Raw genomic sequence first — 14,267 nt, 5'->3', positions numbered from 1 at the left:
GGAGTGATTGGTGGTCTGAGTGTGTCGGGCCTTTTCATTTACTTCTGCTTCCCAGTCTGACTGCTCACTGAATGCTGCCAACCTCCCTAGTGTTGCCCTTCACCACTTGTACTGCCACCTTTTCCTTTAGGTGTTACCTGCTCGTAAGCCTTCAGGTGCAGTCTTCTCCATATCTTGCTACCCCTTCTCCAGCCGATTCATGGTACTCTGTCCATAAGCAGCAATTTTGGGCAGCAGCCTCAAAACTTCAACTGCCTCCACCGTGACAGCCCTCACTCCTGCAGGTGTGGCTCTGCTGGACACAGCGCAGAGTAATGACTGAGACGTAGAACATTGCATGCATTGTTCTTAGTTGAAAATTCCTGCATGAGCCAATCATACTACCACACTATGAAAGGATTCTCTTTGCATACCACCATGTCATTACTTTTGAATGCAGTGGACTTCGGTAAACGGAAACAACCAGAGCTAAGAGAACTTTAGATTTAGCAGCTTAACCAAATATAAAGCAGCAAGTCATGTACTGTTGTACCAGCCTTGCTCCTGCTGCCACACGTGACATGATTTGATGTTGCTAACGAGGCAACGTGCATAAACAAGAATGAATCCAGACTTCAGTTCTACATTCTTAATTAGATTTAGGGCCTCATTACGAGGCAGGTGGTCCTAGGACCGCCAGCCTTGCAGTGGCGGTCGGACTGCTGCAGCTGTCCAGCCGTCAGTGCTGTGGCGGTCTGACCGCCAAATTACGACTTTGGTAGGCGGACCTGCATGACGACCGTCATCCCTGCTAGGATCATAGATACCAACAGGGTGACGACAGTCTAGCTTGTTCTCAGGCATGGTGGCACTGATCTCCACACCACCTGGCTGATTACAACCTCACTTTCTGCCAGCCTTTGCATGGCAGAGAGCCCGCCATGAAAAGGCTAGCGGAAAGCCAGTGCTGGGGGCCACAGGGGGACACCTGCAGTGCCCATGCCCCCCCACATTGTCAGAATGCGTACTCTCTGCTTTGCAAGGGTTATAGATGGACAACCCCCCCCAGTGCTACGATACTGGGACTCTGCTCCCTTAAGGGAGCCCCCAGTCCTATACCGTAGCATGGTTCCTGCCGGACTGACTGGAACACATATTACAATCTTTCTAGGAACATTGTAAGATGCATGGTGGGGACGTCACTGCAGTGGCGTTTTCCCTGTATGTTTGGCGGTCCAGCAGTGGGACTGCCAAACTTGTGATAAGGCCATAGATTCTTTAGGATTTTGACCATACAATTAAATATCGAGCCAAATACATTTTAAAGAAATAACTGACAACAACAAAAAATGTATACCGATGTTAACAGATATTTTATTTAAAGTCTCACAAGGATGCAAAGCACCAAACGGTGAGATTTAGGGCTGTGATACAAAATCTCACCTATCAACCTGCATTCATTATTATGAGAAAGAATCAGAAAACAAATCACAGAACTCTGCATTCTCCAAAGTTCTGTACTTTGGAAAGGCAAACTAACCATCATCACACCCACTGCCAATCAAAAGAAAAAGGCCAAAGGATTTTGCAAGGCGGAATACAGAACATGAAAAAAAAAGTAGAACCATGAGCCTACTTATCACGAAACACCTTACACTATTAAAGTCTGAGCAATGACGCTCCAATTTCCTGAAAACTTATTTATGGGTGTAAGGCTAATTAGTAAAATTGTAAATACACATTTAGTCAAAAAGTACATGACAAGTTCTCCCTTATGGTATAACTCAATATTGTTTTAATGAGTAAACACTTCGTAGAGTTGGGGCCAAAATTACAATGGTTATAGGTGGAAGTTGGCATTTTGCAGTGATGTAAATCAGATCTGCAGAAGACCCCTACATGAAGTGCTACTGCAACAGACTGTCAAAGAGACATGCATCAATTAACATCTTATACATGGAGTGAATATGCATTCTTTAACACCTTGTGTCTCAATAGGTATCTCATTCAATATATTAAAAATAGAAATGTGTTTTTGTAAAGATATTCCATTCATCTGATATACCTACATTAATTTCAAATGTATTCGTGTTATCACTGGTACCGCAGTTTAAAAAATAGCCAGTCCTCTTCTGAAACATATTTTGATGAGAATCTAAATGATGCATCTTTGTAATATTTCATGAAGAAAATTTGAATAATACTGTTAAAATGCAATACACCCCATGTACACGCAATATACATCTACTCCCACTGTATTTAACATATTTATTCCTGAGCTGAAACTGCCAGCTTTGCCTGCATCATTGACTTGGCCACCTATACTGGACATCAAAAAATAAAAAACACATGATGGCTAGTAAGAATGGTACTCATAGGATGCATACATAATGCAGACAACAGCTTTTTCCACAAAAGGCATAGCAACAAAGAGGCACAACTGTGTATACTCTGTTCTAAGAAGGTGTTGTCAAAGTTAGATAGTTTGTTTGTATAATGATAGCAAGTCCTGAATTCAAAAATGCAATTTTAAGATCTATGGTAAATAAATTCATATAGTATAAGATAAATGAAATAAGTCATAGGACAAAATAAATAATTTGTGGCAATATTTTTACTCCTTTCTTTAACCCTCCGCTGGAACCCCATTCCTCAAATAAAGTTTTTACATCTCACTGTTGATACAACTTCGACCAGTTGAGGATAAGAAGTAATACAGTTGCTATAGACGTAAACAGAAAAAAAAAAAGTTAAACTAAACTTCTTCCATGTTTAAAGGAAATTAGGGAATTATTAACTACCACTAAAAACAATTACCATGTGTTTGGTAAACCAGTATCAGTACTGAAATGTGCTACAGTGAAATCCCATAGGTAGGGATGCATAATAAACGTGTGAAGGGACGGTAATCAGTTGATGGATGTGTAGAATGTAAATAAACTTTCAGACATAATGAACGCTGTATTTGAACTGCAATTATCAGACTTTTTTGTTTCCCACTTTGTGAAAGAAATTAATTACAACTATTCGGCTTCTCTTTTAAAGTTGAACTTATCAACCTAGTTAATGGATGTTTCAACAGCTGTTTCTGGAGCGAAGACTGTGCCAAGGAATCAAATGAGAATTAAACTGGTTGGCATGGATCGTTCAAAACTTTCAGATGAAAAACATATGCCCTGTTGATTTCTACTGAATATAAATTGTACAATCTGAAAAAGAAAAACTTCTTTCAAATATCCAGTTATAAACTTTTGGTGGTTAAATTACAAAGTACGTAAGCCTTCAAAACAGGATAAGGCTGGAAACATGAATCCGTAATCGAGTTAGTTTGGCTGTTTGTTATATGATCAAACATTAACCTAGCAGACTGCATCAGTGTTGGGGACGGACTTCACATTTTCTTTTTCTCTTGGTTGTGTACAAAATGTTAAACTTTGGTATTTTGCTGTAATGCCAAGATTATCCTGGTTAACAAAGTATATCCCTTTGTCCAGGCTGAGGATGGGTTTATTGAGAGGGAAGAGGAAATCAGAAAAAAAAACAGTTGCCAAAGGTCAAATAAGCATTCGCTTGAATAGGACCAGGTTTTATTTAGGTAGCCAAAACCTAGGAGAATTAGGAATTCACTTAATTTATAGCCACAACAGCTATTCATCAAAATTGAAAACAACCTATAAAATGCTTTTAGCATGTTGAATTTAGGGCAGAGTTTAAAGCAGAATGAGGTGCATACATTCGAAACTGGGACAAGTATTTAGTAGGAAAACTATGTTTTAGTACACATTACACAAAAATAATAAGGACATACATAGTACAGTGGTGGTGCCCACCAAGCTCTGTACTCTTATAGCAAACAGGAATATGAGAGAAAAAGAATATACCAAGTACAATGTTGCTTTAATTATGCTGGATAGCAGCTCAAAGCCTTTTATGGTTTCCACAATAATTACATGAACATTTCACCATGTGTTTTACTCCAGGGTTAAATATGGCATGATTTTCTTACTTTATAGTTTGTGGAATACGTTTTCTAAAATAAAAAGACAAGACCGCACAACAAAGGGAAAAACACATCAGTGTGAATCTCACCTCATTAAATCATTTTCGAAACATAATTGTTAGCATTTAACAAATTCAAAAAGATAATAAATCCTTGCATTGGAGTTTCCTGTGCCTTAGCTAAAGATGCATAATTGCAAAAGACAGTGGGTACTGGTAAAAGCTCCAGGAAAGAAAGTGCTTAACAAAGTTACAGTTCTCAAGTGTGTTTGGTGAGAGAGTATAGGGCAGACGCATCAATGAGAACCACTACAAGAAAAGTCAATTTTGTGTTAAAGTTTTCAAAGATGTCACTGTGAGCAGAAAAAGCAGTAATAACGTCTTCATGAACATATTAGGCATAGTCAGAGTCTATATCATTAGTGTTGTAAGTCTTGCTGGACTATTCCACAGATTACTGTTTATTTCTGTTTCTGTCCTGCATACAAAATACAAAAGAAATATGGTTAGCTGAAATCAGGGGCATTAGCAACAAATACATGCATAAATGCAACAGACTGCATGAGTAAATACACAATTATTAAAAAAATGAGAACTGTGCGCATGGCATCAACTTATATGAAGCAGAGGATATACCTATAATTAAAATTAAAATAGAGCTAAATGTACTGAGGCAACAAAGAAAATCAGTTTGTTCTGACCCCAAATAAATGCAAGTGTACTCATACCAGCTTAAATACCAGACTGGTGTTTTACCTGAACGAAAAAGACAAATCCCTAGTGATGGCTTAGACAGACCTTAGTTTAAAACCAGGAGTCCCTGTTGTCTAATAGATGGTGCACTAATATATATCTTTACAGCACGGCATGGCTATAATGGCCATTAAAGGCCCACTCCAGAGTTAAAAGCCCGAGCCAAAGGGGAGGCTCTTTAGCAAGGAAACGGATCTTTAATGGTCAGTATACCCCAGCTATGGCAGGCTATAAATGTATTAGAACATTCCACATGATCAGGGCAGAATGTTCTAATTGGTAAAACAAAGAACCCACGGAGCCCGAGGGGGTGGAATTTCCTCCGGGCTCTGTGAGGCCTTTGTTCACAGCTTCTGTTGTGAAAGAAACATTGGAATTTTGGAGCTCCAAGATCATACCCGCAATGAGAAGCCCGGAGCTACTCCACTGGAGTACTCAATGTTCTAATAAATTAGCAACACTGACAAACCATTAACACAACAAAACTGAGCATTTTTGGTGAACTATTTCAACACATTGACTCCCGCTCATAAAATGATACGGACCAAAACTAAGTTTATTCTTTTCGCATGAATTGCCATGCTGAAGTAAAGAAAGGACTCAACTCATTACATCTTCATGGAATTTTCCCTTTTTTTTTAAACCAACATGTGAAATGTCTTGGTTTCATTATGGAACAGAATCTAAACCTCAATTATCACATCCCCAAACCAACTAACACTACTCCGAAAAACTAGAATAGTTTATTGCTCGCTTAGATTTAAAAAGCAAAAGTACATTACTTTCTCTTACACATCTACATGAAGAAAACCAGTTCATTCCAAACCATTACTGCTATGCTACCAGCAACTTCCATGCTGCTGCCAGGCTTATCACAGATGACTACAACAGACATCACTACCTGCCCTTAAAACCATCAATGGCGTTCACATGAAGTGAGGATGGACCTCAAAACTGCTATATATCCTACAAAATTATCCACAGTGGCTCACAGTCTTATGAAGGAAAAACTGACATTTACAGGTGCACAACGGAACACACTGAATAAAAACTGAAAAATTATCAAATGATTCAAAGTGGAGGGCATGATTGTGTTTTGGGAAGTGTGAAATACACTACTACAAAAAGCCTATCTCGTCTGCCAGTCTAGGAAAGCCTGCAATTCTATTGACATATCGTCAGGAAAAACAAACCTCTGTGAATGAAGGTAACTCCATACTCCTATTTGGATACTTAGATATAAATGGACTTATTGCATGGCAGAAGCAAACCTTCTGCTCCTGGTTCACCAAAGCTCTCGCTGTAGAGAAAAAAGCTTTGTAAAAAGGCAGAGAGAAATTGTTGTAAGGGATTCACTGACAGCAGATGACCTCCTAATACCCACATTGTCTTTAACAGCCCCGTCAGTGGGGGATGTAACACCAAGCGTTGATGCTACTATTGTCACAACCCATATAATTAATTACCAAATGGAGCCATGGGGGCCGGGACCTGGGAGCATGGGCACGCTTGTCTCAGACCCTCTAAAGGGTTCAGATCTATCCAATGTCTCCGTTCTTACTCTGAGTCCACCGAAGGGGGGACCACTCCCTAAGCAAAAGTGTCTAAAAACCAAATAAATCTAACCAGGCACTGGGAACATGAAGGTCCCTTGACCCAGTATCTGCTCCACCTTTGGCCACTCATATTTGGTAATCTTTAAGGAACCATTTTAGTGACCGCCTGAATAGCAAACTACTCCCTGTTTATGACCGCCTTGCCTCTATTGAGGCAAACCTTAGTCAATTAGTCAAATCTGAAGAAGGGCGCATTAGCAATACAGCGTAAGTTCAACTACGGAATTTTACTGATTTACCTCCCTCTCAGTCCTCCTGCATAAACTGGAAACCTGGGCAGAACCCAATTCCTATAAAGAGGGCCTGATTCACCTGCAGAGTTTATCTTCTGTTGACATTTGCTGAGAACATATGCACACCAACTTGCTAATTGGATGACTGTTTTGGTATCTGTATTACCCCTCATGTTTTAGTGGCACCGTCATTATATCAAGAAGACTTGATGTATATTAACTGTTTTATTGAACCTGTTTGAGCTTTAAGAGAAAAAAAGGTTTTATTAATTTTAATGTTTATTTGTACCCGATTTGTGTAACGATATGGAATGTATTTTATTTTGAGCTCTTATGGTCACATTTTGCGACCGAATAAAGATATTTTGACTGACTGGTGTAAAGGGTATAATTTGACAGGGAAAGATATTTTGGGAGAACCTGGGGAAACATCATACCCTTAAGACTGCCAAAAAGGCCTTTCATGAGAAAGATTAACATGGCGGCAAATAAGGTGTGAGAAGTCTTTAAGGAAGTTTTTTAATTCATAGCCGCTCCTGCTTGCAGCAGAGGTCTATTACCCTCCTTAAATTGGTCGACTTTTTTCCAAGACATGATCCTCAAAATCAACTCTGCTTTTTCCTTCTAAAGAAGTGACCAAAGAGGCTGCATGTTTCTTTTCTTTAAACTCAGTTTCCTTACAGGAGTTTCTTGCAGCAATTCAGAGTCTCTGCTCACCAGTGGATTTCTGCCCCATTTGTTTGCAAATATGGCTGCAGGGGGCAGAGGCATTTACTCCACTGGTAAACAAGTTGCTCAATAATTCTCTTGATATGGTAGTGGTTCCCACAGGTTGAAAACAGCCCAGATTTATTTTAAGAAGCTATGCAGCCAACTCATACAGCTCTCAGCATTGTCAAAGATCCTAGAAAAACACGTCAGACAACTCTCTTGCTACTTGGGGACTAATGACCTCCTGCATCCCGGTAAGTCAGGTTTTAGGTGGAATTTGCCAGGCAAATCAAATGTACTTTAGATGGCGATGGCAAAGCAGTGCTGATTTCCTTAGATCAGCAGCCTTTGGCATTGTACCTCATCTTTCTCTTTTGGGCTACCTCCAGAGGATTGGAGTAAAGGGGTTGGCAATTGAGTGGATGGTCTCCTTTCTAGTCAATAGAGAACAGGAGGTTCGGATACACCCGTGTCCATCTGGTGATACCTGCTGCGATTCCCTCAATCCCACTTTTTTTTCCCTAACTTATCCCCCTCTCACCTTTTTGGTTGACTCATTTTTGTGCCAAGATTAGATCATAAGCAGATGACATTCAGATTCTCTTTTCCTCTGTGGAAGGAGTGGATATTACCCGATTCAATTAGGCCTCGCTTGACTGCTGTGTTTGCCGGTCAGAAACCACTGATGTGTAACATAGACAAGACTGAAATACTGTCTTTTTTGGCACCCGACTCCTATCAATTGGCCAGCATGCTGGCTTACACCCACTGTCAGACCACACTACACACCCAACTGCCATCCCTCACCCCCGCTCAACCCCCCATCCCCAGTTTCTAAAAAGGAGGCGGCCAAGAACCTATGAGTTAAGTTTGATAGGCGGTTATCTTGTTCGCCTCAGATTAGTTCAGTAGTTGAAACGTGTGTTGGGCTCCTTCAGGCACTGAAAAAAGTTCTGGTTCTTTCTGTCCTTCTGAGACAGAAAAACTGTCATCCAGTATCTATACTTCCCGTCTGGACTATGCAAAAGCTTTGTATTTTAGACTGCCAACTATATCATTCATAGGCTTCAGGTAGTCCAGAATGCTGCTGCTGCATGCCTTTTATTGAATCTTCCTCGGAAAACCAGGATCTCCAAGCATCTTCATTCTTTGCACTGGCTCCCAATTAGGAAGAAAATTCTAATCTAGACTCTGGCTTTTCATGCTCTAAATCAGACTGCCCTAATCTACTTATCCAGCAGAGTCCCCTTCGTCTGCGCTGCTAGGAATTTCCAGTCCTCTAATCGGACCTCAGCCTAGATCTCTAGTCTCTTGGGTTACGACCAGAAAGCATCCATTCTCCTTCCTGGGTTCATCTGAGTGGAATAAACTCTACCTGAAAATGCAGCAAGAGAGCACGTAGGAGCAGCTGTGCGCTCTATAAATTTTGTTCATCATACTAACAGCAGATGAAAATCTTACTGATGCTACTATATCTACTCTGCACGCCTTCCTCACCACCCATTCTGTTCCCCCCCCCCCCCCCCAAGTATCGCTCTCTCTCTTCTACATGTTCTCATCTTGCTAATATATTCTGTTTGTGTACTAGCTAGAATCAATTTACCGTTCACGAAGGTAAACGTTAATGAATATCAAGTGGAAAATCTGCCCTGCTACCATAAATCTTTTCTATATTTACCATGTCCCAATGTCGTGCCTTTCATATTTGTCAATAGAAAAAGTCAAGAAATGAAAGTTCTCAATGGGTCTAAATCCAAGGGGGTGAACATCTAAATGGGCCTCTTCTTGTGTTGTCCCAAACCTAGGTACGTCTATTCAAGACCACATCAAACCTGCTGCTACAGCATGAATAATTAAAAGCAGACATCCGGAAGACGTATCTCACCAACAAAAGGCTACCCAAATGTGCGATCCTCAAATATGGTACTGATAATATGCTCTACACTGACCCTTTACGTGCAAAGCACCAATGTGCTCTTCCCGATAATCGGAATATAAAGCGCTCTCTAGCCCTATGGCTAGGATCACGCTGTAGAAGCAGTGACATAAATAATGTTTTGATACTTGTAAGGTTCCGTAGTTGAGTGGACAAAAAAAAAAAAAAAGGGCAAGGGTTAATAAACCTTGGAAAATTAGGATATTGTACACCAAAGCATAAAGAACACATTCTGAAATCTTTACCCAGCATCGGGGGTACATTCCTTTTAACATTTTTTGTCCCGTTTCATTAATATCCCAGCAAAAAGCAAAAGGGAGTGTAATAGAATGTACTGTCAAAGGGTAATGGAGAGTTTACGCATGTGCCCCGGTCTTACACATCAGATTGGAAAACAACATCTAACGTGTTGCATCAGTAACAATATTTTCTGCTCAAATGAATTTCAGCAACAAAGCATTCAGTAGATACTGCTCACATTACATTCCCTTTAACTTAGTAACAAGACTGACATATCGCTATTAGAACATTCCACCCAAAGAGGGAAGAATGTTCAGAGTTGTTGGTCTTTCTATTTTTCCCTTTAAAAAAATAAAATCAGTGGAATGTTGGAGAAGGCGGCTAATATTACCCATCATAAACCCTGAGGCACTTTTTTTTTCCCTTCAATAAAGCTTCCAATATTCTAATTAACAAGAAAGTGCTTTTTATAGACACACAGTTCTTCCCAGATAACTCCCTCCTGCATCTCACTTGACGACAGCTAAAAACCACATTTTTCGTAGGAAATAAATCAAAGCTATCAACTTGCTGTAAAAGAACTATAGCCCATCAAGGGTTCAAACTAAAAGTAAGAGAATGTTGTACAACACAAACAAAAACGAACAGCACAAATGAGAACTAAATGCTGTGGAGTTAAGGGACCAGTAAGTGAACATATTTACTTTCACCAAGATAAAGAAGTATCCAGAAAGTAGGGGTAATCTTGTGAGATAATTACCTGCAGGGTAAACGTACCTAAGGCACTCTGTCTCCTCATACCAGTATTTACAAAGACACACAATATGTATTGTCACACTCCGAATTTAAACTGTAAAAGTGCCCATCATGAAACAACTGCTTGTTTACCAAATGAACATCTCTAAGAATTTAGTCACAGGGAATTTCCACACCAAATGCAAAGTCTAGTTTTTGAAGTCTGGGGGTGTTGATACTGAAAAGCTTTAATTATGTAACTAACTGGTGACTGCAAGGGCACCCAGGATTATTGTTATTTTCCTCAGTTTTTGAAAGTTGCACCAAAATCTTGGATGATCGCACTGGCAGAAGATTTAAAAAAATAATAATAAATACAACCCGTTGAACGGTCAATTTCTTTTAATGCTTTCCACGGGGCTCCTGTTAAATGATGGAAAGGCAGGCTGTGAAATTCCCCACATTATGTGATAAACAAGCCAGTCAGCTTACAAATGTGATCTTTTTACTTAACTAGAAGGAAAAAGTATGATATTATGTAAATAGCACAACATCTGCATTTGAGCACCAAATAAGAATACATAGTTAAATACACAATTTAAAATTAGACATGGAGAACTTATGTAGCACAAAAAGAACCACCTAATCAAGTATATAAGGCCCCCCCTTTAGTGAGAACACTGTATATGAAGTATAGTCAGAACCCTGCCCCTGAACTCCTTCACAAGCAAATGTGGCAAGCATGGTGTAGAGACCTCGGAGTACCCATTTTGCTTGGTAAATGTAGCAACAGATGAAGTATTTTGTCCAGCTTATGCCACCCCATGAAAGGGGTGGATTAGTCTGCTTGTAAACTTATGGACACATCCCAACTGGGGTCAGCGAGCAGAATCTTTAAACACGACACAACAGAATAAAGCGTTCCGTTCCAACAAGGTGGCAGGGAAAGAAATAGGGGTCCTCTAATGATGATTTGATTGTAAACTCTGTCTAAGATAGTAAGCTCATTATGCTTTTACAGTTATCAGAAGCCTTGTTTACAAGTATACAATAGTGCACAATTGTTGGTTGTATTGCTGCAGTGAATACGTACCTCTTTGAAAACCGAAACAAGGATGTGATTTTAAATGTTTTATTTGTATATATTTTTACTTATTTATGTATCTTAAGGAATCTTTTATTATTTGAACCAAGCCTTTTTTAGTATGAGAACTAATTTGTAAAGGTTATATTTGTATGGCATTATACCAGGCACCTGGTCGTCACTTGGAACTGCTTTTTATGTTTATCTGTATGTATGCACCGATATTACAGATGTTTTATGTGTGTTTAAACATTTGTGGGAAATTACTTTTTAAAATAATTCTATAGTATAATAATGTATATATTTTGACTTTCATGGCCTATGGTCGAAATAAAGTTATTGGTGATACGTATAAAAGGCATGTAGTTACAAGTACCCAACATAAAGGAGCAAAACTGAATAAAGACACCATGATATGTCAACATTGTTGTACCTAGCTGCTTATATACCTAAGAATTTACAGCAAGGCATTAAAAAAACAAAAAGGCATGAACAAGTGAGGCAAGTAAAGGCCTAAACGGTCTTAAATAATCCAATATTAAACTTGCACTCAATACTCTTAGGACGTTATAAAAATATGAAAACGTTTCCAGCACCAACCATCCAACTGTTTTTTTGAAGTCATACTCATGAAACATTATCTAGTCCAAAGGGGTACCAGCAATTCTAGGGACCATTTTATAATCTTTATCCTAGTGCAACAAATTCAGACAAACTTATGCCATGGGTCTTACACAGGAACAGCAACTATAACAAGAGATCCGTGCAGACCAACAGTAGTACAAGGTGAACAAATTCTTAAAATGTTCTTCTAAAGAAAACGGAGATGGGCTTGAGGAAGGAGATAGTTCTGAGAGCATATGTTTAAACAAGCACTGGCAATGCCAAATCTGTCTTGTGTGTTTAGAGAAAAGACTGACAGAATGGCATTACCAATCCTTGTTGTATCTGTTCCAAGTCCACTTGACTCCACGGTCTCTGCAAAGCCGGGCAGAAGCTGCAGCAAGTGAGAATGGAGCAGACAGAGAGAAGCATGATACATGATGCATGCTATGTGTGCTACAGCCTTTTTTCATGAGTGCACTTTAGTGTCTCACTGCATGTGTATTACCAGTGATGTTGCTCGTCATGCAAGAAAAAAACGGTTTGTTTGAAGCCTATATTGTTGAGATCTGTACTTGCCTTTTAGAATCACACTGCCTTTCCAGCAAATCAGTTTCCTACTTGCTGCATCAAGCATCACTTCACAGGTGTGTTTTACAGCCAGGGTCAAAACCGCAGATAGGAACACCACCAGTTATGATACTTAATAATAGTACCAGTCCTCTAAATATTGAGGCAAGCATACAAAATTGCATTTTAAGCCATTGCGGTTCCTTCTCGTTGTGGAGAGAGCACCTTTATCACCTAGCTGGTCTGAACTTGGATGACAACATAGCAAAAGTTTTTTTTTCGTGTGGAAAAAATAAAGGGCGTAAAAAATATTTCTTGTTTTAACAGCTGTACAAGATCAGAACATGGCTCCGAAGCCTAGCTAAGGCACCAACACCTTTCAACCCACTCCGATTCAAGCGACTCATGCAAAGTCTGGTGCCACAGCAGAATAAAACTTGGCGCAGTGCTAGTTGAAAACAACAATGCAGCGTTAGTGGCATGACGAATGGTGAATCTACCGGTAGTGAAACACAAAAACTTCTGTGAACGGGTAAAACACAATAGGTAGGAAAGCCACAAAAAAAAAAAAAAAAAAGATAAAAACAGTTCCAAGATACCTGAAGACACTGAGCTGATTCTTAACTGATTTCATTTCAACCCACACAATTTTGGAATTACTCCCAAATTGTTATACCTAAAACCTGAATGTTCTTGCGGCTCCGTACTTCTGGAATTCTATCTATGCTCTACCCTTGCACGTTACATATTATTTGGGCACTAAGTCCTCAATTTTACCATTCTCTCAAGACGACAGAAGAAACGCTCAAATAACTATATCATATTGACATTGAATCAAATTAAGGAAAATGAATGTCCTTGTACTGAAGTTCCAAATACCAAACTCCTAGGTCCAGTTTGATACCACTAATTTCCACAGATCTACCCAGTTCCTACCACTTTTATTGTCATTTCTGAAGCAACATTTGTGTGGAATTTATCATTCCCTCTATATAGTTTCGAAATATGTTGGTTAGTGGAATGGGTTTCCCTTTTATGCAACTCATTCATGTTTAGAAAACACTCAAAATACTGAATTGTGTGTTCTACTTGTCTGGATTCTTAGCATGGTCAGGTACTTCAATACCTCCAATCCAGTTCATTCCTTCAAATTACAGATCGCTTGTGTTTGATATATATTCTCATGTTACTGCGATGTTTTCATAGCAACTGGTCCTAATATCGGTAGACAATAACACTTTGAACATCTCATTTAACCATGCCTTAGTCTCTGGCCTGCCCAAAAAGAGCCAGGCTATTGTTTTCTATGCATTTTCAAACCTCATCATGCAACACATTCTAAGGAACATCCAATAACTCAATTCAATTATGCATTTCCCCTGATTTTTGTTTAAGCAATAGTATGGGGTATCAAGTATAATAAAAAGAAGCTACTCTTGTTTTTCGGCATTTTTCTTGGGAAGACCTGCATACTTAATGCAGCAATAGTCAAAGCCAACTTTACCTATTGCTTGGGTTGGTTGACACTATGGTGCATACATGTATAATTTATATTCTTAATGTCCTTGTGGTGCATAATGCTGTACGACCTACCATCCTACAATATTTCACTTTTCAGACTTAAGCAGGCAACAACAAACGGATGGATGTAGGATACATAATGACAGATGGGAGGCACCATCCAAATGAGGGAAGGGGGGTGGGGAGGAAGGCTGAAACCAACATCAGGACCCTAATGAAGGGAAGGCCAGAGGGGACACGCCACGTTGAAGAGGGAGAAAAACGTGATGGAGGGGAACTGAGGGAAG

General features: G+C 39.5%; 1 protein-coding gene across 4 annotated transcripts in view; it reads right to left on the bottom strand.

The window, feature by feature from the left end:
- Positions 1–1,333: 1,333 nt before the first annotated feature.
- YTHDF3 (YTH N6-methyladenosine RNA binding protein F3) overlaps positions 1,334–14,267 on the bottom strand; it is a 27,741-nt gene continuing 14,807 nt past the window's right edge. For all 4 annotated transcript variants that reach the window (XM_069220251.1, XM_069220252.1, XM_069220253.1 and 1 more), the window contains one exon: positions 1,334–4,456. In XM_069220251.1, coding sequence (XP_069076352.1) covers positions 4,433–4,456 — 24 coding nt within the window. In that variant the 3' untranslated portion in view covers positions 1,334–4,432. The remainder of the gene's footprint in view (positions 4,457–14,267) is intronic.

The sequence above is a fragment of the Pleurodeles waltl genome, chromosome 2_2 (genome assembly GCF_031143425.1).
Source record: "Pleurodeles waltl isolate 20211129_DDA chromosome 2_2, aPleWal1.hap1.20221129, whole genome shotgun sequence".
Taxonomy (NCBI): Eukaryota; Metazoa; Chordata; class Amphibia; order Caudata; family Salamandridae; genus Pleurodeles; species Pleurodeles waltl.
Note: the sequence above shows the minus strand (reverse complement) of the source record. Positions and strands in the feature narration are given on the sequence as shown.